General features: G+C 42.4%; 1 protein-coding gene across 1 annotated transcript in view; it reads right to left on the reverse strand.

The window, feature by feature from the left end:
- Positions 1-23,865, reverse strand: part of LOC308079603 (uncharacterized protein) — a 35,353-nt gene extending 11,488 nt beyond the window's left edge. Inside the window, exons 1-12 of the mRNA XM_080421153.1 lie at positions 23,511-23,865; positions 19,920-20,055; positions 18,886-19,288; positions 18,340-18,390; positions 18,049-18,175; positions 15,496-15,661; positions 15,066-15,162; positions 14,442-14,538; positions 14,221-14,305; positions 5,101-5,231; positions 4,799-4,950; positions 3,799-4,260 (exon numbers count right to left, since the gene is read on the reverse strand). Coding sequence (XP_080277279.1) covers positions 3,799-4,260; positions 4,799-4,950; positions 5,101-5,231; positions 14,221-14,305; positions 14,442-14,538; positions 15,066-15,162; positions 15,496-15,661; positions 18,049-18,175; positions 18,340-18,390; positions 18,886-19,288; positions 19,920-20,055; positions 23,511-23,836 — 2,233 coding nt within the window. The 5' untranslated portion in view covers positions 23,837-23,865. The remainder of the gene's footprint in view (positions 1-3,798; positions 4,261-4,798; positions 4,951-5,100; positions 5,232-14,220; positions 14,306-14,441; positions 14,539-15,065; positions 15,163-15,495; positions 15,662-18,048; positions 18,176-18,339; positions 18,391-18,885; positions 19,289-19,919; positions 20,056-23,510) is intronic.
- Positions 23,866-25,858: the final 1,993 nt, after the last annotated feature.

Below are 25,858 nucleotides of genomic sequence, written 5' to 3' on the forward strand. Positions count from 1 at the left end.
TTGTAGCCTGTGGGACGGTGGACCGATATGTGTGTGTGTGTGTGTGTGTGTGTGTGTGTGTGTGTGTGTGTGTGTGTGTGTGTGTGTGTGTGTGTGTGTGTGGATCCATTCATTCTATCTAGTGCTCTTCTAACCTATTTTTAATCATAAAGATCAGTACGATTTGCACTATGATTTTATACACTGTGTCTGTGTTTGTCATTCATTTGACAGCCTGACTGGGGAAATCTTATATGGTGTTTGCGTTCCCTTTAACTCAGCCAAACGAAAGGGTGGCGTAGTCAAACATACACTTTGTTCCATAATATTGACATTGTTAGGCTATACGTTTTTCTTTCTGAAAAAAATATGAAAAAGTATCATCATACAAGGAATATGTCAACAACAATATTCTTATTTTGTTTACCCTAAAGTTACAAATTAATATAATTTTTGTACTTTGAAAGTGTGACAGGGCCATATGTTCCAACATTACAGACCATATTTAAAAAAATAAAATAAAGTTATGCTCGCAGGAGTCGTAGCATGTTACATGTGACAACTTGCAGTCAGCTGTTACCTGATGGCAGCTGTGACAAACGCAGACTCATTTGCTGTTTAAATAAAGCCTACTATGAAAACAACACGTGTAAAAGGACATACAAATAGCTTTGCACCTTTTTCTGGCTGCTACGGCTGGGGCTAACCCTAACATTTTCTGTCAAATTGTGAATAATGTGTGTTGCTGAAAATATTTGTTGCAGGATCAACGCTTTCTCTTCTAGAACACTGGTTTTTAACCAGTGGTCCTTGGGGGGGGGGGGGGGGGGGGGTGTGGGGGTGTACCAGGGCCAGGGGGTCCCCAGCTAAATTAGTTAACATAGCCTCAGAATCATTTTAACCACTTAGCTTTGGCTATTCAAAAATAGCAGATATACAAGCTCATAGCGCGGCACCGAGTGCCACGCTATGAGCTTGTAGATCTGCTATTTTTGAAAAATCTTGAAAATGTGTGCATATCTTTGAACATGATTATTTTTTAAAGAGAACATTTTTAGCTCAAATCTTAGCTTCTGGGGGTCCCTAGCACAAAAAAAAATCAGATGGGGGTCCGTGGCCAAATGTATATCAATTTAGGGGTCCTTGGCATGAAAAGGGTTGAAAACCACTGTTCTAGAACACTTGTAAAAATATTGATTTGTAACTCACGCCTTTTATTTTTAAATCCATGCACCGGAAGTCAAACGCTTACGATTCTGTGACTTGACGCTTGGATGAGTCATAGGGAGGAAGTGATGTTGGTATCAGTTCTGAAGATTGGAAAACGAAACTCATGAGTATGCTTATTCTGGGAGACTGTTATTACACTGCTGTCCGCATGGGGGGCTCTTGAGTCATCATCAGGGTAATGTATGAAGGTGCAGTGGTGTAAAGTAACTAGGTACATTTACTCAGGTACTGTACTTAGTAAAATTGAGGTATTTTTTACTTTACTGTAGTATTTCCCATTTTCAGTACTTCTACTTATACTCCACTACATCTCAGAGGCAAATATTATAATTTTACTCCACTACAATTATTTGAAAACTTCAGTTACTAGTTTGTAGATTTTGATTATTAGCCTATTACAAAACATATATCAGCCCTATATACATTTCGGCCATTTGAAAATAGCTGATCTACAAGATCACAATGTGTCGCAATAGGACGCATTGTGAGCTTGTAGATCTGCTATTTTCAAAATATTTTTATACATTTGAACAATTGTGAAATTCTGCATAATGAGTACTTTCTACTTTTTGATACCAATATTGTACTTTTACTCAAGTACATTTTAAAGTCCAACTTTTTACTCGTAACAGAGTATTTCTACATGGCAGTGTTGATACTTTTACTTAAAGGTAGGGTAAGTGATATTCTTTGGTAATCTTTTTTTTGTTTGTTAAAAAGGTTAAAGTACTATATTCTGATAGTAATCATTGCTACAGAGCGTTTGTTCGGACACAGGGGACTCTCCAGCTCTTTAGTAAACAGAATATAGTACATTTTCAGGTAGGTGACACATTTTAAGCCAATCAGGAGAGAGCACTGAAAAAGCATTTTCCGTTTAATAAAGAGCTGGTGAGACATGGGAGACTCCTTATACTGAACATAGGTAGGGGTCTATACTTGGTCCCTTCCTTTTTTTTCCTCTACACCAAATCTCTTTGGCGAAATAGCCAATCTACAAGCTCGCAACGCGTTGTGAGCTTTTTGTAGATCTGCTACATCACTGAATGTTTGCCTATTATGACATGCCCGGAATTGTGACTATAGGGTTCATTTGGTTAATGAAAATCAACAATCAGAATCAGAATCAGGTTTATTGTCACATCACAACCAGGTTTACAAGGTAAAAAAAGTGGGTGAAATTCGTTTTCGTACATCGTTCCCATCGCAACGTTATTTCCATAGAAAGAAGAGGGGGAGGAAGAAGAGGGGTGGGGGCAAGTGGGAAGGAGATGGCATAATGATTGCCATTTCTATTATGTTAAAGAGGTGGTGCCATGGTTTTGCAGTTTTTCATGTGTCTATGAGGTTGATAGAACTTCATTAAGCCCCCTGGTGGTGTTTTTATGTCTTCTCTGACTATTTTGAGTTTCTACCTGGAGGCTGAAACCTTGAGGGTCAAACGTGCCAATAGAGAAACAGCACTTTAGTGACATACTAAAAACATACCCTCCCCCTCATTATCATAACACAACAGGTGTGGGCATGAGGAGGAGGAGGGACTAGGACAGGTGGGTGGTGCTAAGGTGGTGGAGGAGGTGCTAAGGTGAGAACCAGGTATACTTAATGAACTGGAGCGTGTCCACATAAAAACATAATTTTAACAATTTCTGTACACTTTTTTGAAAAAAATCTTCCTAGTATAACCATAATACCTGATGATTATGTTTTAGATAAACGTATTCCACGAATTATGTGTTTATATAATTCTTTGCAATACTTAGCAGTCATAATAATACAACTCGCATACCAAGCAAGACAACATTATTAAATACAAAATTCCCATCAAAGCAATACAATTATTTCCATTGCCATTCGTTTGTGCATTTTGGGGCGAGAAGAGACGTTCATTTTTTTCTTCATAAATCTTTTTTATATAAATGTAGTGTAAAAACACTGGATCAGTGCTTGGAATAGTAAAAGAGAATAGGAAGGAAAAAAGCATGACACCCATTCTTCTCCATCTGTGCTTCCCAGGTAGAGTCTGCCGCATTTTCTAGGGATTGATCCTCCATGGTTACTGCTTAGTGAGATTTAGTGTTGAACCACATGACCTCGGTGTCTCCCATGTTGATCATGAGACCTAGTTGTTTGCTGTTCGTGTAAGGTCTTTAATTGCATTTGTGTGTGTGTTCCTAAGATCAGAGCCAAGTCATCTGAAAAATACTTGGTGGCATGTGGAAAGGGTTTAACCTGAGGTGTGATGATGTGATGTCTCCCTCTAGTGGTCGTATAGGTGTAATGCAGCATGTAATGACAGTCGACTATTAACGGTTGGGAAGACCGATTATCAAACTTCACAACTACTATGATATTTTAACATAAACGAGAAAAGCTATAATATCTATACAATTTCATAAGATGTGACATAAGATATAAGGGCTGGCAGTCAAACCCCACTACAAGAGAATTGCTTATAGCACACTTCAAACAATCATCACAAGTTAAATCCATAAGATTTGTAGTTGAATAAAATGATTTCCGTTACCATACTCTTTGTGTAAATCTGATGGCACACGGCTGATGAACCTCACATTCAACAAATGACACAGTCAGAACCTTTCTTTGGCGCAGGGGGAGGTGCTGGTGCTGGTACATATGCATTATATGAGGCTACCGATGCAGGTGCTGGTCTCGGTGCAGGTGCTGGTCTTGGTGCAGGTGTATTATACTGGTAATATGCTGTGTTATATGAGGCTGCCGGCGCAGGGGCAGGTGCTGGTCTCGGTGCAGGTGTACTAAAGTATGAGGTCGTCTTCATCTCGTACTTGATGAGATACTCGGGGTAGATCTGGTGCTTCTCAAACACCACAAATATGGATGGGTTACTGCCGTCATTCACGCAGCTGTCGTAGAAGATGGTGTCCCCGCCGTCTTTGGAGGGAGGTCGAACGTACTGGGCACACCCGGCGGTGTAGTCGCCCACAAGCACACGGGACACGAACATGAACTTGACGGTGGAATCACCGGTGTAGTTATGGGAGTATTGGGCATCCCTGGCAAAGTAGCTGCCTGAGATTGAACAAAGAAATGGGATATGTCGGCAAGGCTTCTTTTTATCTGGTTCACCATGTAGAACAGTTTAACTTTTTCATGTCACAAACCCCCAAATTTACTCTCAGACTCACAGTGGTGATACTGAAACATATTATTAGCATAGTGACTCAAACATTATAATACTTTCAAGCAAATGTAATTATAGTTAAATTAATGCCGTCATTTGCCTGGGGACCCCCTGGAACCCTCTCAAGGACCCCTGCAGTGGCGTTGGATGTTAATTTGTTGCTTAGAAATGTATTCATTTGTAGATATAACTGAATAGCACAGCCGCGCAGCTGCGCAGCCACACATTATAGCCACTTACAGTAAGCCCTATATACTTTGTTGTATGACAATAGCGAAAATTATTATAATATATGTATACATATCTTTTTATTTATACATTTTTTTGAACATTTCCGCTTCTAATAACATTCCCAAAATAGGGATGCAAGGTTTAATGTTGTTAAATAATTACAAGTATAAAACGTAACTTAAATACTCAACTCACCTTTCCCGTAAGCAGTACCATGTGTGCCACAAATTCTCCAGTCAAAGTTGTGGAGGCAGATGGTGTCTGTATGTTTGGACTCCGTGCCATGGAAGAGCTTCCTCTCTACCACATTCTGACCTCCATTGTTCTTCTTCATCAGATCCTTTTGCCTTTTCGTAATCCAAGAAGAGGAGAAATTATAAACCTATATTGCACGTGGTCAATACTATCATACAGTTTGCATGGCAGTTCAGATATAGCAAAGAACAGCGTCGATATGACAGGTCAAGTGATATTTCAGTTCTGTTTTAACGACGTACCACTGAAAGACTTCCCAAAGTGCTTTGTTCTGAATCCGTTCTATCTGGTGAATGTCCACTCCTGTCAGGGTGTTGCGAAATAGACCCTCGATTTCCTTGTATTCCACCGAGGCGGTTGTAAGGGCAACTCGCTGGAGGGGAAAGAGGATATGGAGTCACGTTAGTTATAATGTTCCCCAAAGGAGCACCACTAAAGTTGTACCACAAACCTGTGGTAAAGGTCCTGCTGAAATGAACTACCAGTGTTTTGTTTTGGGAGGGGGCAGATTAATAGAATAAATAGAAGAATGTGAAATTAAAATGACTCTTAATTTGTCTTATATTCATAGCTACAAACATTGTGGGAGGGTAGGAGTGTGTATTAGCGTGTGTGTGCGTGCGCGCATGGCTAGCAGTTAAGAGTATGGATTTTTTAGGAGGAAAAGGGGAAGCGGATTGACATTTTGAAGGTTATTTCTTCTTGGGAACGGTGATGCATTTAACTTTTCAGCAGTAAACTAAGCAAAGCAGAACAGAGTTGATTCCGATTCTGAGCGGGTTTGAGTGAGTGTCACACGTCAGGCAGGGTTGTTGACACATGCACTGTGCATGAAATCAGGAAATTAATGGGAGAAATGAGTAATCGGGAGAACAGTGGGAGAAATTGTAAAACATTGTTTGACTCCTGTGAGAATCGGGAGTGCTGGCAAAAATGTGGCACTCATTTGATGCCTCATACTGCACATGTAAAAGTCTTTACAGTTATCAATTACTATGCAAACTACATGAATCAAGCAGTTCACTTTGATTTAAAATACTTCTTCAGGAAGTTCCACCATATGCCACAACTAATGCCTCAAAGTAGTGGGGAAGACATAGTCGAGTTTGCATTGATGGATTAAGGCAGTGTATATCAACCTTTTTTGTGCCAAGGCACACCTGGCATAGCCAAAAGATCCCAGGGCACACCTAGATATACGGTATATATATATATATAATTATATGTATATACACACACACACACTAGGGGTGTCATGAAACAATACGATACGATATTGGGCACACAACTTCGATACGATATGCACTTTTTTATTATGAAATCATATGAGGGAGAAAAAAAGCAAATGCAAACAAATATTTCTGTTTTTGCATTATTCAGACATGCAAACTTGTAGCTTTTCAGCTTCCACTAGCCGTTTTGAATCCAAATAGGGCAATAGTGTGACACCTGACCCGAAAAAAAACAGCATGTTGTCACCCTTTTCACCTCGGGGCTGTTTGCACGCCTGATTATTATTATTGTAAAAAAAAAAAAAAAAAAAGTTTTTTTTTCAAAATGATATTTTTTCAAACCTTCTTCAAACGGCGCGGCACACCTCAGCAGTAGCCCCGGCCCAAAATTGGGACGTTTGCCAGGGTTGATATACACTGGATTAAGGCCTCACAACTTGAAAAATGAGTTCCAACAGAGTACTGCAGCACCTACAGCCAAGATTACCATTCAAGAAATAATTGGCCTTGACAGCCATACCAGGCACTGCATCACAAATCTCTGACCTTACCAGACACAATAATATTGTTTCCCCGAGAACACTTTGGCCTATACACTGTATCTACTGTATAAAGTTAAAGTTGTCTGTGGATAAATATGCCCATAAATGGCCATGCCTGATGCACAGCCCTTTACAGACTGACACGGCCCACAACACTGCTTAGTTCACTTTTGCTCACGGCAGGTCAGGATAATCTGAAACTGCCTTTTAAATCGACAACTCACAGAAATTAGACAAAATGAAAAGGTAGACATTTGCTGAAAAGTACGATTTTTTGCATCTATGATATTAATATATACAGTATATTAGTATTGTATTTATTAATTTACTATATAGTACAACCGAAACTGAAATGGCCATGGCCATTAGCAGCCACTAGCAGAGTTTGATGACAACCCACAGGTCGCCTATGGAGACATTCCAATACATCTCATCCAGCTGCTGTTTAGTCAGCAACTAAACAGCTGTTTAATGAGCAGCTGTATAGTTAGCTGAAAATATATTTTCAGGTGGGGTCACAATTTCATCCAATCAGGACAGAGAACCCATCTATCAGATTGTCTCGTATTTTTTTGTTTCATCACTTACAATTTCACTTGTTTATCCAGCAAAATTGGTATCCTGACCTAAAAATGAATTTTCTAATTACTAAAGAGCTGTAGAGACGGGGAGGCCCCTCTTACTGAACCAACACTCTGTAGCCCCCCTTTAACCATTTCTTCTGTGCCCTATATGACAAAGTTTCATGCAAATCAGTTTATAAATGTTGGAGATCAATCAAAATAACACCTATCTATCCAACTCCATTGGCAGAGATAAATATGTCTAGAAGCAGTATATTTCGTGGAGTTTAGAAGTGAGTAGGAAGCTTGTAGCGCTGCCACACATGTGTAAAAGAGGATTTAGTTTTATAATGGCATTTAAAAGTTTATGCCTATGAATTAAAATATTCCTTAAATTAACGCCATCCTTTAAGGGTAAGGTCCTATCTTTTGTGATGTCTATGTTTCATTTTGTTATTGTTTGGGGGGGTTAAACGTTTATGCTTTCATTTTGATGTATTGTGATTGATTGATTGACATTGATTGACGGGTCTGTCTGGGAATGACTGACGCACCATATAGTGTGCGGAAGCTGCCGGCTCGCGGCCCCGAAACGAGACAACAAACCGACAGGGAGTCCACGGGAGACCTGGTCCAGTTTGATTATTTATTTGTCTAGTTCTAAGCTATAGGTGGAACATAGCAAAGGCCACATTAACTGTCAATACTCACCGTTAAAGGGAAGAGCTGCGGGACATTCTTCTGACTGGTGAGACCGTTTATATTTTGTTTATATCCAGCGTGGATTACTTTTCTTTTCTCCGTGGAGATCCGAGCTTTTTGGATTATACCGCTTCTGGAGTGGATTAAGTTTCTTTTGGATTTCTTTTGGATTACTTTTTTCGTGCTGTTTGGGGAGCGTTTGGAGACGCTACACGGAACTATATTGGAACAATAGGAGCGTGCGCGCGAGCGTGCGCGAGACGCGGACTTTACCGTCGGCCGCTTCATGATCTGCTATATTTGGGCAATGCATGTATTATTTTCCTGTCATTAAGGAGTAGATAAAAGGGTTAAAATTGACACAAACTTTCGTGCTTTATTTCTGGCTGTGTTTATTTGCTGTATATTTATTGAAGTGCACTACTCTCAGCCTAATCAATTGTATCTGAAGAGATCATTCACAACCCGTGATTTAAAAATTAGTAATAGTCAAATATATAATATCTGACCGTTACATAAGGTGGCCCGTACGGGGAATGATTTAAATTGATTTTGTTTTGTTTGTTTTGTATTGAACATTGAACAATATGGCAGAACACCCAGTAGATACAGCCGAAGTTATTGCTGCTCCCTCTACTCCAGTGAATGAAAGTATGCCTTTATTTGCTGACCCAGATTTCACTGCAGGACCTTTTGTCACAAGGAGAAATCCTACTGATGAAATATCCTCTTTGTTGAGTGATTTGTACATAGAAAATGACGAAGTTAAAGCACCTGGTGAAAATGACGATGATAATGATGGTGATGATGACGATGATGATGATGATGATGATGACGATGAGGGGGATGATGATGGTGATGGGGTTGAGGCTGAATCAAATGTCACTGGTGACAGACAGGGAATACAGTATGTTACCCAGGCTGATTTTGGGCAGCTTAAAGACCAAGTGAATGCTATGAGGGCTGATTATGGGGAACTTAAAGGGAAGGTGAATTCCCTGAAGGAACAGGTGGTTAAGCTGGAAACTGATTTCAGAGATTCTGTAGACAGTGCCCTGAATAGAGAGACCCACCTAAGGAACTCCCTTGACACTGCCCTAGCCAAGGTGGACGAGGGAACTACGGCAAGCATACAGAGACTAGAAAGAGAGACAGTGAACTGTATGTTACGTAGGGATGACAAATGGAAGAAGGAGCTTGGTAGCTTAAGACCAACAAGCACTCCTGTGGCAAACCGAACCAGGACGGTAGCGGTTTCTACAGATGTCAGCTCCATAGCACCCCCTAGATCCCATAGTCTGCCTGGTGCACATTCACTCTCCTCTCCGTCGTACTCCAAACCTCCCGTGAAGTTGGAGTTTCCTACATTCGGCGCCACGACTGAAACTTCTGATGTCCTTGCCTTCGTCGAGGAGTGTGAGAACTTCCTTGGGCTCAGACCCCTCTCCAACCCGGAACTCTTAGGAGCACTGTCTTCTGTCTTCAAGGGGCCAGCACTCAGCTGGTGGAAGGCTGAAAAAAGCCAAGTTCAGGACTGGGTCTCATTTAAGAATGCCTTCATGTCTGCTTTCCTTCCCTCTGACTACATGACTGAAGTAGAGGAGAGATTGAGGGCCATGGTGCAGAAACCAGAACAATGTCTCAGGGACTTTGCTTATGATTATCGTGCACTATGTCTCAAGTGGAAGCGAGACATGCCAGAGGACGAGATAGTGAGACGCATCCTGAGTAACCTCAACCCGAAAGTGGCTGGCTGCCTGAGGGGGACGGTGACGACAGTGACCCAGCTGGTGAAAGTGGGTTCCATGGTGGAGAAGGACTTCTCAGGGTCCCAGGAGTACTGGCAGAGGGTGAAGGCAAGTACCGAAAAACAGGGGAAGAAGGAGAAGAAACAGTCTCAGAAAACAGCAGAGCTTTCAGTAGTACAACACCAGGGCTACAAAAAGAAATAACCCAGGATCCTGTTAGTCCCAGTTACCATCAAGGGAATATCAGTAGAAGCCGTTGTGGACACTGGGAGTTCATACACGCTGATTAAGGAAAGTCTGTGGAAGCGGATCATGTTACCCGACGAAACCCTCTTACCGGCAGAGAGACAGGAATTTGTCCTAGCCGATGGAACAGCTCACCAAGCAGTGGGAAAGATAGGTCTCTGCTTCGACTGGCACGGTATGAAAACTACTATCGACACCCATGTGATGCAGGACCGCCATCTTGTGTTCCCATTAATCCTTGGGCTGGACCTCCTTTCTGAAACCGGTGCCATTCTTGATCTGGCTAAGAAGAGGTATGGGTTGAAATCAGGTAAAGGTTACACCTATTATCCATTCTTATGCCAGAACCCCAACTCCAGCTTGTGGGACAAGTCTCCCTCCATCATGTACCAACCAGGCATTCGCCTCTACTACGCCTTACCACCAGGGGAGATGAGAAGTTGCTGGGCTTCCACTGTCCAGAGAGAGTCAGTGGCGCCCTACGACACGGACAGCCCGGAGGAGCTACACCAGCTCATGGGAGACTGGCCCACCGTCACGTCCAGTATACTGGGGAAGACGTTGGTGGAGAAACACACCATCTTCCTGCAGGATGAAGTGCCGGTGCGGTCCAAGGCTTATCGTGTCTCCCCCCTGAAGAAGAAGGTCATCGAAGACCATGTGGAGAGAATGCTCGTGGATGGAATCATTGAGCCGTCGCAGTCAGCTTGGTCATCCCCTGTGGTCCTAGTAAACAAACCTGATGGATCCTATAGGTTTTGTGTGGACTATAGGCGGGTCAATGCCAAGACCTTACCAGACGCTTATCCGATGCCCATCATTCACGACATCCTTGAATCCCTGGAAGGTGCCTCCTGGTTCAGTTCTTTGGACTTGCAGTCTGGTTACTGGCAGGTGGCAATGGCAGAGGAGAGCAAGCCGAAGACTGCTTTCATAACATCTCTTGGCCTGTTCCAGTTTAAGGCCATGCCATTCGGTCTGCGGAATGCGGCAGCCTCCTTTCAACGTTTGATGGAGAGGGTCTTGGCGGAGTTGAGAGGAAAGCTATGCTTCGTGTACATTGATGACATCATTGTGTATTCTCGCTCCAAAGAGCAGCATCTTCGGGACTTAGAATCTGTCTTTCAGAAGTTGCATGCTGCCAATCTCAGCCTCAACATGAAAAAGTGCCACTTCTTCAAGCGAGAACTGAAGTTTCTTGGACACATTGTCTCCAACCGAGGCGTGGAGGTCGATCCATCCAAGACCCAAGCTGTGTCGGACTACCCTGTCCCTCGGGACCTAAAAGCCGTACAGCGTTTCTTGGGGCTTGCGGGATGGTATCACAAATTCATACCCCGGTTTGCGGACATGGCAGCTCCACTAAACAACCTCAAGAGGAAGGGAGTGGAATGGAACTGGACCATGGAGTGCCAAGACAGCATGGATGCTCTGAAACAGGCGTTGCAGAGTACACCGGTGTTGGCTCAACCCAATACCGCCCTGCCATTCCAGGTACACACGGACGCCAGCGAAGTGGGTCTCGGAGCCATCCTCTCCCAAATCACGAGGATGGTGAGCACGTAATATCTTACGCGTCGAGGGGACTCCGAGGCCCAGAGCGGAATTATTCCACTTCGGAGAAGGAGTGCCTGGCAGTTGTCTGGGCGGTGGAAAAATGGAGGCACTATCTGGAGGGACCAGAGTTCAATGTCTTCACCGACCACGCTGCACTGTCCTGGGCTTTCAACTGTCCGAAGACCACATCTCGGCTGACTCGGTGGATACTCCGTTTGCAGCAATTCACCTTCAAGGTTCATTATCGAAAGGGTTGTCTGAACGCCGCCCCGGATGCACTGTCCAGAGCCTATGAACCACTCTCCATTCACTCATCACCCTGTCTGGTCATCTCCTCCAAAAGCCACTCTGACCTACCGACCACCTTGGCAGAATTGGCCCAGGCACAGGAGAAGGACCAGGTAGTATGTGACTTGAGGGGGGACATTGGTCAGTCAACATCTCCGCCGGATCGCATCGGCTTCTTCGAACACCAAGGGGTATTGTACCGAAGAGTTCCGGTGAAAAACCAGGGAGAAAAATGGCAGTTGGTTGTTCCTCAGTCTCTGGTGCCAGAATTCCTTCGGTACTTCCATGACAATCCTTTGGGTGGCCATCTGGGCAGGCTGAAGACCCTGTTGAGAGTTCTGGAGGTGGCTTGGTGGGCAAACGTCCGCAAGGACGTATGGGATCATACGAAGATCTGTGCCACCTGTCAGCAGTACAAGGCTGACAACACTAAGCCGTCAGGGTTACTGCAGAGCACCCAAGTCACCGCACCCGGGGTGATGCTCGGAATCGACCTCATGGGACCATTCCCAAGGAGCAAGAGCGGCAACTGTTACCTTCTGGTGGTGGTGGACTATTACTCCAAGTGGGTGGAGATGTTCCCCTTGAGAGACAGCAAAACACCTCGTCTCATCAAGATCCTCAGGGAGGAAATCTTCACCCGCTGGGGGGTGCCGTTGTACCTGGTTTCGGACAGAGGACCACAATTCACTGCCAACTTGCTGATGGACCTCTGCAAGGCTTGGGGTGTTATCCAGAAGCTCACCACCAGTTATCATCCACAAACCAACCTTACAGAGCGTGTCAACCGGACACTGAAAACCATGATTGCATCATTCGTCGGCCAGCATCATAACACCTGGGACCAGTGGCTACCGGAGTTCCGTTTTGCCCTCAACACCGCCCAACAGGAGACTACAGGCAAAGTCCCTGCTGAGCTTGCCTTGGGCAGGAAGCTCCAAGGTCCACTGGAGAGGCTGATAAACAAACCACCATCTCCTGAACAGCAAGCCGCTTACGATCTGGTGGAGAGACAGCAGAAGATGGCGGAGGAGGTCAGGAGGAGAGTGGGTGTGCACCAGGCTAGACAAGCTAGGTATTATAATGCCCGCAGGAAAGATGCGCACTTCCAGCCGGGTGACCTAGTCTGGGTCAGGACGCATCCTCTCTCGAAAGCCAGTGACAAGTTCTCAGCTAAGCTTGCGCCGAAGTGGGAAGGGCCAGCGAAAATACTGAGAAAATTAGGGCCGGTAAATTACCGAATAGGATGGAATAACCCACCTGATAAACAGGACACAATAAATGTGGTCAACATAAAAAAGTTCTATGGCACCTCACCCTAGAAGCCGCTGGCTGGAGGGGGGGTCTATGTAGCGCTGCCACACATGTGTAAAAGAGGATTTAGTTTTATAATGGCATTTAAAAGTTTATGCCTATGAATTAAAATATTCCTTAAATTAACGCCATCCTTTAAGGGTAAGGTCCTATCTTTTGTGATGTCTATGTTTCATTTTGTTATTGTTTGGGGGGGTTAAACGTTTATGCTTTCATTTTGATGTATTGTGATTGATTGATTGACATTGATTGACGGGTCTGTCTGGGAATGACTGACGCACCATATAGTGTGCGGAAGCTGCCGGCTCGCGGCCCCGAAACGAGACAACAAACCGACAGGGAGTCCACGGGAGACCTGGTCCAGTTTGATTATTTATTTGTCTAGTTCTAAGCTATAGGTGGAACATAGCAAAGGCCACATTAACTGTCAATACTCACCGTTAAAGGGAAGAGCTGCGGAACATTCTTCTGACTGGTGAGACCGTTTATATTTTGTTTATATCCAGCGTGGATTACTTTTTTCTCCGTGGAGATCCGAGCTTTTTGGATTATACCGCTTCTGGAGTGGATTAAGTTTCTTTTGGATTTCTTTTGGATTACTTTTTTCGTGCTGTTTGGGGAGCGTTTGGAGACGCTACACGGAACTATATTGGAACAATAGGAGCGTGCGCGCGAGCGTGCACGAGACGCGGACTTTACCGTCGGCCGCTTCATGATCTGCTATATTTGGGCAATGCATGTATTATTTTCCTGTCATTAAGGAGTAGATAAAAGGGTTAAAATTGACACAAACTTTCGTGCTTTATTTCTGGCTGTGTTTATTTGCTGTATATTTATTGAAGTGCACTACTCTCAGCCTAATCAATTGTATCTGAAGAGATCATTCACAACCCGTGATTTAAAAATTAGTAATAGTCAAATATATAATATCTGACCGTTACAAGCTGTGAGCTGCAGAGAGTAAGTATGTATTAATTTATAAGCTATGGGTAACAACACACTGCAGTGAAAGCCAATCCAGACGGATGTGAAAACAGAAATGGTCAAAATGATATGATCCTTTAAGATTTGAGGGGCCCTTGATGACAGTGGATCTTATTTGGGGTACTTAGGTACTTTTCCTTACTATGTTACAGTTTAAAGTTCCATTGTATGAATGAAATAAAATACCTTGTATCCCGTTTCAGGAGTCTGTGACTTGTCCCAGTGTGCTGGCAGAGCTGTGGAATTTGATTGATTCCGTGCAGGCCTTCGGCTGAAGAAATGTAGATTTACAAAACTATTTTGTCAATATCAGAAACAATCATGTCTGTAGCCTCTTCTCAACTCTTAAGCCAATCAAAAATGTATATAGTTGAAATTTCTCGTGTTAGAAACGTTCAACAAATTACCTTGTTTTTATTACTTGTGCTTCAGCTGAAGAAACAAAGACAGGCCGTCTTCTCACCAGCCTCTTGGTGCCATATCGTTTATTAGTTTGGATCATATCTGAGAAAGAAAAGTGATAATACAATATATGTATATACTTCGAAATGGCTTCAATACATGTGGCAGAGTTTTAACCCATTAAGACCTGGAACGCATCCGTGTCACTCTAGATTTCTTTGGCTATTTAAAAATAGCAGATCTACAAGCTCATAGCGCTGCACCGAGTGCCGCGCCATGAGCTTGTAGATCTGCTATTCTTGGAAAAATCGTGAAAATGTGTGCAAATCTTTGAATATATATATTTTTTTAAAGCGAACATTTGTAACTCAAATCTTTGCTTCTGGGGGTCCCTGGAACAAAACATTTTGAGATGGGGGTCCGCGGCCAAATTCATATAATTTTGGGGGTCCTTGACATGAAAAGGTTTTGATCACACCACTGTACTTTACTTTATTTGATTATTTGGACAAATAAAGAGAATACCAACGTTTTTTTTCTGAAAACTGTTAGGATTTAGAAGATTTTTTATTTTGATCAGCCTCAGGTCTTAATGGGTTAATGAGCCAAGTTGAACAATGCATTTTCACCTTGGAAACTAAGCGTGTATGTCTGTGAACCAGCAGTGAACTCCACCTCAGCCTTGTCATCACTCTGGAACTTCTGCTCCAGGTCTGCACTGCTGACCTGAAAGTAAAAATACCTACAAATTGTACTTAAGTGCAGTACTTGAGTAAATGTACTTAGTTACTTTACACCACTGCCCATTTTTTACCACTGGGCACATCTGCAGTGTTAACACTCTGGACTAGTGTTGCATATTGAAAATAGCCGATCTACAAGCTCACCACGCACTGCGATGCAACGCATTGTTAGCTTGTAGATCTTTTTGGGGGGCGTGCGACTCCGGCACGCAACCAAGTATAAATTAAGCATTATGAATTGTCTTAATATTTGTGAAGCAATTGGGAAGCTGGGACTAAGTTGTCCTTTCTGTATCGTTAATGGCCTTTCACTCACAGCTGAGGCGTACAGGTTCCAGGTTCCGAACTCGTCCTCCCAGTACCAGGCCCACTCCGTGGTGAGAATGAAGGTAGGCTGAAGCACAGAAGAGACGGTGGAGAGACGCCGGGCACTGTTAGGTCCACAGGTCATGGTGTCAAAGCACACAGGCTGGATACTGCTACTATAGAAAAACAAAACAAAAAACATAATGCACGTTATACTGTATTTCTGAAGTATTGACTAGCAGGGCAAAGGAGCAGGTACAAGCTCATGATTTTATTACTACAGTACACTGTCTCCCTCAGGTAAAGATAAACCTTTGTGACAAATGCACATTATATTATTATATTTATCTGCTTGATCTATGGGTGTTATTTTATACGTGTGATATGTAACATCTGCCCGACTTAGGCATGTTATTATATACGTGTGATGTGTAACATGTTGGAATGGACACTATGAGCAATTTGAACATTTCCTATTCACGTGAGGGGTAATGGGTCTGATCACTGGGGGTGATTGAGTGATTGATGCCACACTCTACTTGACAAATAGAGGGTGTGGTGCACGCAGAGGACAGGTCATACAAACCTGTGTAGCAGTGGCGACAGGAGAGAGAGAGAGAGAGAGAGATCTCCTCCAGGCGCCAGTATTACTGAGTTTAAGTTAAAAGTTTGAACATAATAGTAAGCTGCAGCCAACAACAAGGAACTTCGAGCCCAGCGGACTCGCGGAAGAAAGGACCTACCGGTGCTGCCGGGGAACTCGAGTGCTGTAGTGTTTGTGTACGAGATGCCGGTCTGTGTTGGAGTCGGGAGGAGCCGAGGCCGGTGAGACAAACCCAAGCGTCCAGTTTCTTTATGGATTACAATTTATAGGGGTACCCCGCCCGAACTTAAGTTATTATTTGGACCGTTTGTGCGGAAGACCGTTTACATTTTCGTTTGGATATAAGGACAATAGACACTCTCGAGACCACGCCCCACGAGAGGCCGTTCGGATCATAATTTTATTGTTATTGTTTGTCCAGCGAGTAGGCGACTGTCCGTGCAGCGCTCTGAATAAGTGACTGAAGTTGTAACTTTGTTTATTGTTCACTGGTGAATCTGTGATTTGAGGGGTTTGTGAGAGGAAGTACTGTTTTGTTTATCTGTTTATTTATTTCGTTTATTAGGGAAAGAGATGGGGACAGAAGTTTATTTAAGCCAGAATTGTGTTATTTGTTTACCATTTATTTTGTCAATTGTTTAATTTGTGGCTTATTCTATATAAAGTAATTTCAGTTCAAACCTGCCGATCCCGTTGTTTTTCCTTTAGTTCATAATTTCCCTTTCAAGGTAAAGGCCGATTGTTACACCTTTATTGATCCCTGGAGCGGACATTCAGGTGTCATAGCAGCAACAGTAGTGGGAATGAAACCCAGGAGAGCATACTGTAGGTGCCGATTCCAGAGGCGCTTCAGGCCAGGCTAATGTTCCGCCCAGAATATGGATGCAGGGGTTCAAGTGGTTAATATGCATTTAACTGTTTTGAGCCTGCACTGGCAGAAGTGTAAATCTGCGCTTGAGCAGTGTGTCAGCTACCAAACCAAGACAAGACCCAAAAAAAAAGTGATTTAGAATGCTCAAACAAGCACAGAGAACACGATGATGGCGAGGTAGTGTGATAGCAACCTCAGTGCTCTGAGGTTTATTAAGCACATAGAGCGAACACAAACATTTACACAAGCCATATTACATGACTGGAAGATATTAGTCATATAGCTGATACAGAAGTTAACAAGACAAGGCAAGACAGGAGCAGACAGACCAGACGCGGTACAAACATTATGCTGGGATAAGGAGAAAAGTACTGTGCAAACACGTTATCCATATGATTACACAGGTTAGGAGGAGTATAGTCATAAGATAATGTACAGATACTGGGATGGGTGAAGCCTCATGCATATTACAATGCTGGCGCTGCATGCGCACCCAAAATAAATAATGCGCGGCACATCAGACGGCGCGAGGCGCTTTTGCGTACCAACAGCTGGGACAGGTGTGCCCCCCGTTGACAAAACTGTCCCGGGGGGCACCGTGCTGAATCTCCCGCCCCCCCCACCCCCCCCCCAAAACGGGACCATTTATTTGGTGCGCACCAAGTCACATCTCCAGGTGCTCTTCTGAGTACTAGACCAAAAAAGTTATGTGCACCCCTATATACAGTATATCTGCATTGGAACTCTGAAAGAGAGAACATGTACGATCTAACGTGTGTTTGTGGCAGTGTATGCTAGAGCAATGGTGCTTGGAAATTCTCTGTCTGTGTGGGTTTGTGCATAATGTGGGTGAGAGTGCATGTAAATGAGTGTTAAGAGGATGGGAGGGATTATATTGTGTGTGCATTAGTATTTTATGATAGTTTTGTGTACTTTTTGCACCATGACGATTAGAATTTCCCTACCCGGGACAATAAAGTTTACCTTGACCTGTTATTTTAGTCTATCATGTTGATTGTTGAAATGTCTCTTTAGCACTCTTTGGCACTTTGTAACACATTTTTGAAAGGTGCTATACTAGTACATACTCGTATGTCTTTTTAGGGTCACAGTAGTCTTTCTCGATCGCCTCGTTGTTGGGCAAAGCAACCCACTGTCGCCCGTCTCTGACTTCCCATCTGTAGGGCAGCGTGGAATGGGCTTTGAAACACCTGTCTGAAACGGCAGAAAACCACAGCATTACAACAGGCTCCTTTAAATTAAATGGAGATTAACACCATGAACAAACATGAAGATTAGTTTTAGAAACACAAGACAATATAATAATTCCTTTTCATATGGATAATAGTAGCTTAAAAGTACTGTTTATTACTACTCACCGGTATGTATACAGTGGCCCTTGATGAAGTACATGCATATCTCAGTTGTATCTAAGAAAACAAAAAATATTCTCTTGTGAATGAATAGCTTACCATGCAACTAACGCTTTAGAGCATTGGTTCTCAAAGTGGGGTCCGGGGACCCCCAGGGGTCCTTGAGGGAGTTCCAGGGGGTCCCCAGGTAAATGATGGATAGTTAGGAACTGAATGGACCCTTATGGGTCTGTAACTATGAGAGTGTACAAATGGAACGGGTCCATTTGGTTCACTCTCATAGTGAACCACTCTCAGAGTTAAATAAACATTGATTTTACAATATAAATTGGGGTCCCAGATATAGAAATACCATTAAATGGGGGTCCGTAGCCTAACGCATGTCAAACTGGGGGTCGTTGAAATTAAAATGGTTGAGAATCACTGCTAGAGCCGTAAAAATCTTCTATTATGGGGAGTCCCTAGCATATCTTTTCAAATGGGGGTCCGCAAGCTAATAAGTATCAATTTGGGGGTCCTTGACATGAAAAAGTTTGAGAACCACTGCTTTACCTTTCATGGACTGTCTGTTGTTTTTCTTGCCAGGCGGTCCAGGGACATCATTGGAAGGTGCAATGCCCATGGCACCTGCAGCAGCACCAAGGAGATCATCAAGGATATCATCAACAGAACCAGCTCTGCGCTGCGGTTGTCGTTGTTGTTGTTGTTGTTCGTTGTGCTTGCTGTTGTGGCGCTCTTCAAGGTTCAAGGTCTGTTTGTTCATGTAAACAAACTTCATAGAGGAAAGCATGTGGTTTGTCACCCCTCTACCTTGCAGAGTTTTCAATGGGTGGGGCTCATAGAAATCATGCGCCTTTGGGCAGTTACAGACAGCCTTCAGGTATCTCTCGCAGATGTGGAGCCTTGTGCAATTTTCACCCTTCTGGCACCTGTCATTGTTGTAGTCGAAGCATATCTAATAAGAAAATGATGAGAAATGGTGGTGGGCACATAACATGTGTAAGTCAAATATTTAGTGTTGTTCTATTCAGACACAAAAACAAACGTACGTACACGTACACACACACACACACAATCTTTCCAAAAATAAAAATGCATTATCAATATTTCAGTCAATTTAAATTCAGTTTCATACATGTTGATCCATCAGTATATGCACTTTAAATAAATACATAAATAAATAGGCTAAATAGCAGAACTCCCATCGCAATGCGTTATAAAGAACAGTGGTTCCCAAACCTTTTAGCTCAAGACCCAAAAGAGGAATCAGATGTTTGCCGGGACTCAAACTATTGAAAATAGCAGATCTACAAGCAGATCTGCTATTTTCACTACTTCTTAAACATTTGTTTTCTAATTAAGGGAATGTCTTTGATTGTTGGTTTATTCATGATTTTTTTATTTTTGAATGTTAGTGGAAATATTTATAAAAATATTAAAAAATTATAATAATGAATGACAAATTTTAGGAAACAAAATAAAGGGATATAACTCGTGACCCACGAAAATTGAGCCGTGACCCACAAATGGGTCCCCGAACCATTGTTTGGGAAACAGTGATAAAGAACATACAGCAGCTCACTTACAGCCGGAAGCAGTGACTGGTCATTCTGGAGCAACAAGGTGCGAAGTTCATTCATGGTCAGATCCGCCAAGCCCTGTCCTCTTAGAACTGAAGCATTCTGCAAGGAGTTCACTTCGTGTCCGAACTTACATGGTCTCCTATAAGAAGTAGTTGTTGTAAACATGGTTGTCAAATTGGAGAAACATATGGCCCCAGGCTAGCCCCTACGGAACCTCTCCCTCCGCTGTATAGCTCCGAGATGAGGTTCCTCGTTTGTCGGTGCCGTTTTAGCAGGACATTGTCGCACATTTCCCACTTTACATGTTTCTTACCCCTTTCTGCACATCGTATCCAAAAAGTAAAGGTTTTCTGAAATGTTCTCAGATGTTTTAAGTTCTAGCGCACAATAAAAGCTATCCAACGAGTTGAAAAAAGTATTTAATTCGCCTCTCTCCTCAGACGGTTCCATAATATTTTGCATTAGAAGATGCAATTCAACATTTGAGCAGTAATGTATTCTCGGCGGGCGCAACTTCCGGGTATGCCTTAAAAACATTTAGGAGAGAAGCTATTTAAACGCTTTTTCAACTCGTTGGATAGATTGTATTGCGCGCTAGAACTTAAAACATCTGAGAGCATTTCAGGAAACCTTTACTTTTTGGATACGATGTGCAGAAAGGGGTAAGAAACATGTAAAGTGGAAAATATTCCTAACACATTTTAAATGTCCTGCTAAAACGGCACCGAGGCGATAAACGAGGAACCTCATCTCGGACCTATAGAGACACACGGGGACTACAAATTTCACGCCCACTTTTGAGACAGCGCCGCTACTCGAGGTCCGTTAGAACGATGAACTGCAGCTGCCAATGCATTCCCTATGAGAGGATATGAAAGTTAGCCTACTTTTAAAATTATCCTGCATTAACTGAAGACGATATTGATTTAAATAAAAATATGTTTCCAAATGTATGGAGTGTCTTTGTCAACATATCTTCTTGTTTTCTTAATAGTTGATGTGTTTCACATTTAATTTGCCACTTTAACGAGTTACCCATAATGCTAACACAGCAGAGGGTAGACAGCAGACAGGCATTTCAGTGACATCACTGTCTTTACGAGCGCCGAGCGCCGACCGACAGCGTACCCACTGTAGAGGCAGGAGAGGCAGTCGCCTGCCCAACTAAGATCTCGCCTCCCCTAAAAAAATAAATAACCCGAAAATGTGTCATTGCGTGCTTAATGTCCTCAAAGTCACGCATCCAACAAGCTTTGAACTGAGCAGATTGGACCTTCTGTTCCAGAGATAATGACCAAAACCTATTGAAAACGGCCACTTTCGCCAGTTTTCTGGGTATTGAAAACCTCAAGGGATGCGTCCGTGATGCGACCACTTAAAGTCTGGATCTCCGATGCTAGCGGTTTTGACATACTGATGGAGTATATTATAGTATATTGTGGGTAGTATATCGAGATGAAAGATATGGGACATTAAAAAGGACAAATTAAACAAATGGGACAGATTATTAGAACACAAAAAAAATCGCTACAGCCTCAGTAGTTAACCAGTGAAATGACGGTATTTTACAATGCCTCTCATAGAGATTGCATTGAGAGCTGCAGTTCATCGTTCTAACGGACCCCGAGTGTCAAAAGTGGGCGTGGATTTGTAGGCCTTCCGCTTCCGGCCGTGTGTCTCTATACAGTGGAGGGAGAGGTTCCGATTGGAGCTAGCCCAAGGCCAGCCAGGCGTTTTACACACTAAAACATGGCATGACTCACTGGCCTAACTAACAGCTGGACAAAACTCTGCCTTCGATTAGGCTAAAATACAATTAATTAATTAATTTAAAAAAATTGTTCTAACAATGTGACAATAAGAATGGAACTAATATCCCTCAAACATGCCTGTCATATAATCACAGTCATGGATGAACTTCAACCTGGTGTTTGCACTTAATCCATTTACGGCCCGACATCTACATAAACGTTCAGATTTCAAATATAAAGTGCATATACCATGGCCACGGATGTTACAAGTATGTACGGGCACTCAGAAGTACCCGTTCTCCCCGCATTGTTCAATAAAAAGCATTTTAATCCAATCGGTGCCCATTTTCTTCCCATTTCCTCCATATCCTTTCAACTACGCGACCCTATCGGTTGGGAGGTGTACTGCACTCTGATACATTATAACACTGAGAACATGGTCACCAATCGGATTAAAATGCTTTTAATTGAAGAATACGGAAGATACGGGTACTTCTGAGGCCCGTACATAATTGTAAGATCTGTGGCCATGGGGTCAGCACTTTATATTTTGAAATCTGAACGTTTATGTATGTAGATGTACGGGCTAAAAAGGGATAAAGTGCAAAACACCAGGTTGAAGTTCATCCATGACTGTTATGATAATGACAGAGTCATGTTTCAGGGCTATGGCTCCAGCGAGACGTTTTACACACTAAAACATGGCAGTTGGACAAAACTCTGCCTTCGATTAAGCTAAAATAGCCTAGTATTAATTAATTTAAAAATATTGTTCCAACAATGCAGTGGTGTAAAGTAATAAGTACATTTACTCAAGTACTGTACTTCAGTACAATTCTGAGGTATTTTTTTTACTTAATACTGGAGTATTTCCAATTTTCAGTACTTCTACTCCACTACATCTCAGAGGCAAATATTGTACTTTTACTTTACTACAATTATATTAAAACTGTAGTTACTAGATATTTTGTCAATTTTGATTATTATTACAAAACATACATCACCCACTTCAACCCTATATTCATTAGCAGATACAAGCTCACAATGCGTCGCAAGATTATTTTAAACATTTTGAAATTGTGAAATGGCGGACATTCTGCATAATAATAAGTACTTACTACTTTTGTAACTGTAGAATACAACTCTCGTAGACGTATTTATGATTCTGACGTTTTCAATCTACGAGTTGTAGGGTTCACCCCCCATGGACACAGGGACTTTCAGCACTATACCCCGTAGACACTCCAAACATGTACAAATTGAAAATAAAGGTGTTTACCCCCACGCTCCAAATGTTAACTCTCGCTACGGCGTAGTAGTTTAATGTAATAATCCATATCTTTCAATAAAGAAGTGTTTTAATGCCGCCTGTGACCGAACGCCATTTTTTCACCCTCGTTTACTTCCTGTTTACATTGAGTGTAATTCCGGGTTTCACCAGATGGGCGCGTCACTACCGCCCATTGGGAACTTCCCACAGAATCAGCCACTGAGCCACAGACGGCATTAAAACACTTATTTATTGAAATATATGGATTATTACATTAAACTACTAACCCGTAGCGAGAGTTTCAATTTGTACATGTTTGGAGTGTCTACGGGGCATAGTGCTGAAAGTCCCTGTGTCCATGGGGGGTGAACCCTACAACTCTCGTAGACTGAAAACGTCAGAATCATAAATACGTCTACGAGAGTTGTATTCTACAGCTACTACTTTTGGTACTTTTACTCAAAGCAAATTTTTAATTCCGGACTTTTACTTGTAACAGTGTAGCCTATGTCTACATTGCAGCATTGATACTTTAACTTAAGTAAAACATGTTTTCCCCACAATTGAACCTACCTTCCCTGTGCAAACGGACACTCTCCAACCAAGAACTTCTTACACAGGTGTAGATGGGGACATTCCCATCCATCACAGTTTGGGTTTTTGCAGATTCGAAGACTTGTTTTTGCGATCACCTTCTGCTGACCGTTCAACACGGCCCGAGAAAACTTCTCCCGATTCTTAATTATATCTCTGACGTTTTCAGAGCTGTTGTCCATAGAGATATTAACCACCAACTCGTCAACATTGACCGATCCATTATTTGCACAGATAAATTTGGTTATTTCGCCCTCAGCCATCTGAGTTCGGGTTAAACTCATATAATCGGAATCCGCGAACATGTTTGTTTGCGCACTGGAGAGAGTCACACGCTCATATTAAACCTAGCTGTGTCAAGCGAGCGTAAATAAGTGTCGTCATGCTGGACGAGCATATGCATTTAGCTTCCGGTATTTTATTTCAAGATAAAAGTAACTGTAGCGTAGCCTGTGGGAGTCGGACCGATATATTATAACTGTGTGTGTGTGTGTGTGTGTGTGTGTGTGTGTGTGTGTGTGTGTGTGTGTGTGTGTGTGTGTGTGTGTGTGTGTGTCCTCCCAGCCGGCGTCAACACACAGCTGCAGCTGCAGCCTATTCCATTGGTAGGTAGCCGAGCCGAGCAGAGGTGACTGAGGGTTGGCGGGGTTTTTACGTTTTACCAGGCTAGGCTACACCTGTCAAGCTCGGCTGGGGAGGAACCTGTGAACAGGCTGCTCACCAGCCATATTGTAAAGAAATTGGGCCCCTTCCTTACTTCCTTAACAGGTGTTACCAATGACATTAATGAAGGCTCTGTTCCATTTAGTGGAGCACATTGGTTCTCAATCTTTTTTTATTTCAAGGACCCCCATAACTCTGAGAGTGTGCAAATGGTTTGTACTGTTGTACACTCTCAGAGTTACACACCGGCAAGGGGCCATTTAGAACAACCTCAAGGTACCATCCATGAGGGTCCCTGGACCACACTTTGAGACCCACTGGTGTAGCAGATTGTTTCCAGTGAGCCAACATGCACAATATCAGCCCCTCACTCATTTTGACCATAATGGAACAGAGCCTTCATTAGTATCATTATTAACACCTGTGAAGATATAACATAACAATCACAGGATTGCCCAGGGTCTCTGTGATCAGTATTGTGCCTTGCTATATTTTAATATTAATCCATGATCCATCCTATCTATTGCTCTTCTATTTTGTAATAATAAAGATCAGTACCATATTGTACTACGATTTTATACACTCTGTGTTTGTCATTCATTTGAAGGCCTGACTGGGGAAATCTTATATGGTGTTTGAGTTCCCTTTAACACAGCCAAACTAAAGGGTGGCATAGTCATACACTGTGTTACATAATATTGACATTGTTAGGCTACAAGTTTTATTTCTGAAAAAAATATGAAAAAGTATATTATCATACAAGGAATATGTCAACAACAATATTCTTTTTTTTTTACCCTAAAGTTGCAAATTAATATCATGTTTGTACATTGAAAGTGTGACAGGGCCATATGTTCCAACATTACAGACCATATTTAAAAAAATAAAATAACAAAGTTATGCTCGCAGGAGTCGTAGCATGTTACATGTGACAACTTGCAGTTGTCTGTTGGCAGCTGTGACAAACGCAGACTCATTTGCTGTTTAAATAAACCCTACTACTATGAAAACAACATGTGTAAAAGGACATAAAAATAGCTTTGCACCTTTTTCTGGCTGCTACGGCGGGGGCTTGAGCTTTACTCCTTATTTGATAACATTTTCTGCCAAATTGTGAAGAATGTGTGTTGCTGAAATATTTGTTGCAGGATCAACGCTTTTTCTTCTAGAACACCTGTAAAAAACATTAATTTGTAACTCATGCCTAATATTTTGAAATCCATGCACCAGAAGTCGAATGCTTATGATTCTCTATGCTGGACTAACCATATCTATGGGACTAACAGTGTGCTTGACGCATGGAGGCGTCATAGGGAGGAAGTGATGTTGGTATCAGTTCTGATGATTGGAAAACGAAACTTATGAGTATGCTTATTCAGGGAGACTGTTATTACACTGCTGTCCGCATGGAGCGCTCTTGAGTCATCATCAGGTTATAGGTGCAGTGGTGTAAAGTAACTAAGTACATTTACTCTAGGTAGGTAGGTATTTTTACTTTACTATAGTAAATTTCCAATTTTCAGTACTTTTACTTATACTCCACTACATCTCAGAGGCGAATATTATACTTTTACTCCACTATAATTATTTGAAAACTTTAGTTAGGCTACTTTGTAGATTTTGATTATTAGCCCATTACAAAACATAGATTAACCACTTCAGCC

This window comes from Gymnoscopelus braueri (genome assembly GCF_963280865.1).
Source record: "Gymnoscopelus braueri genome assembly, chromosome: 23".
NCBI lineage: Eukaryota > Metazoa > Chordata > Actinopteri > Myctophiformes > Myctophidae > Gymnoscopelus > Gymnoscopelus braueri.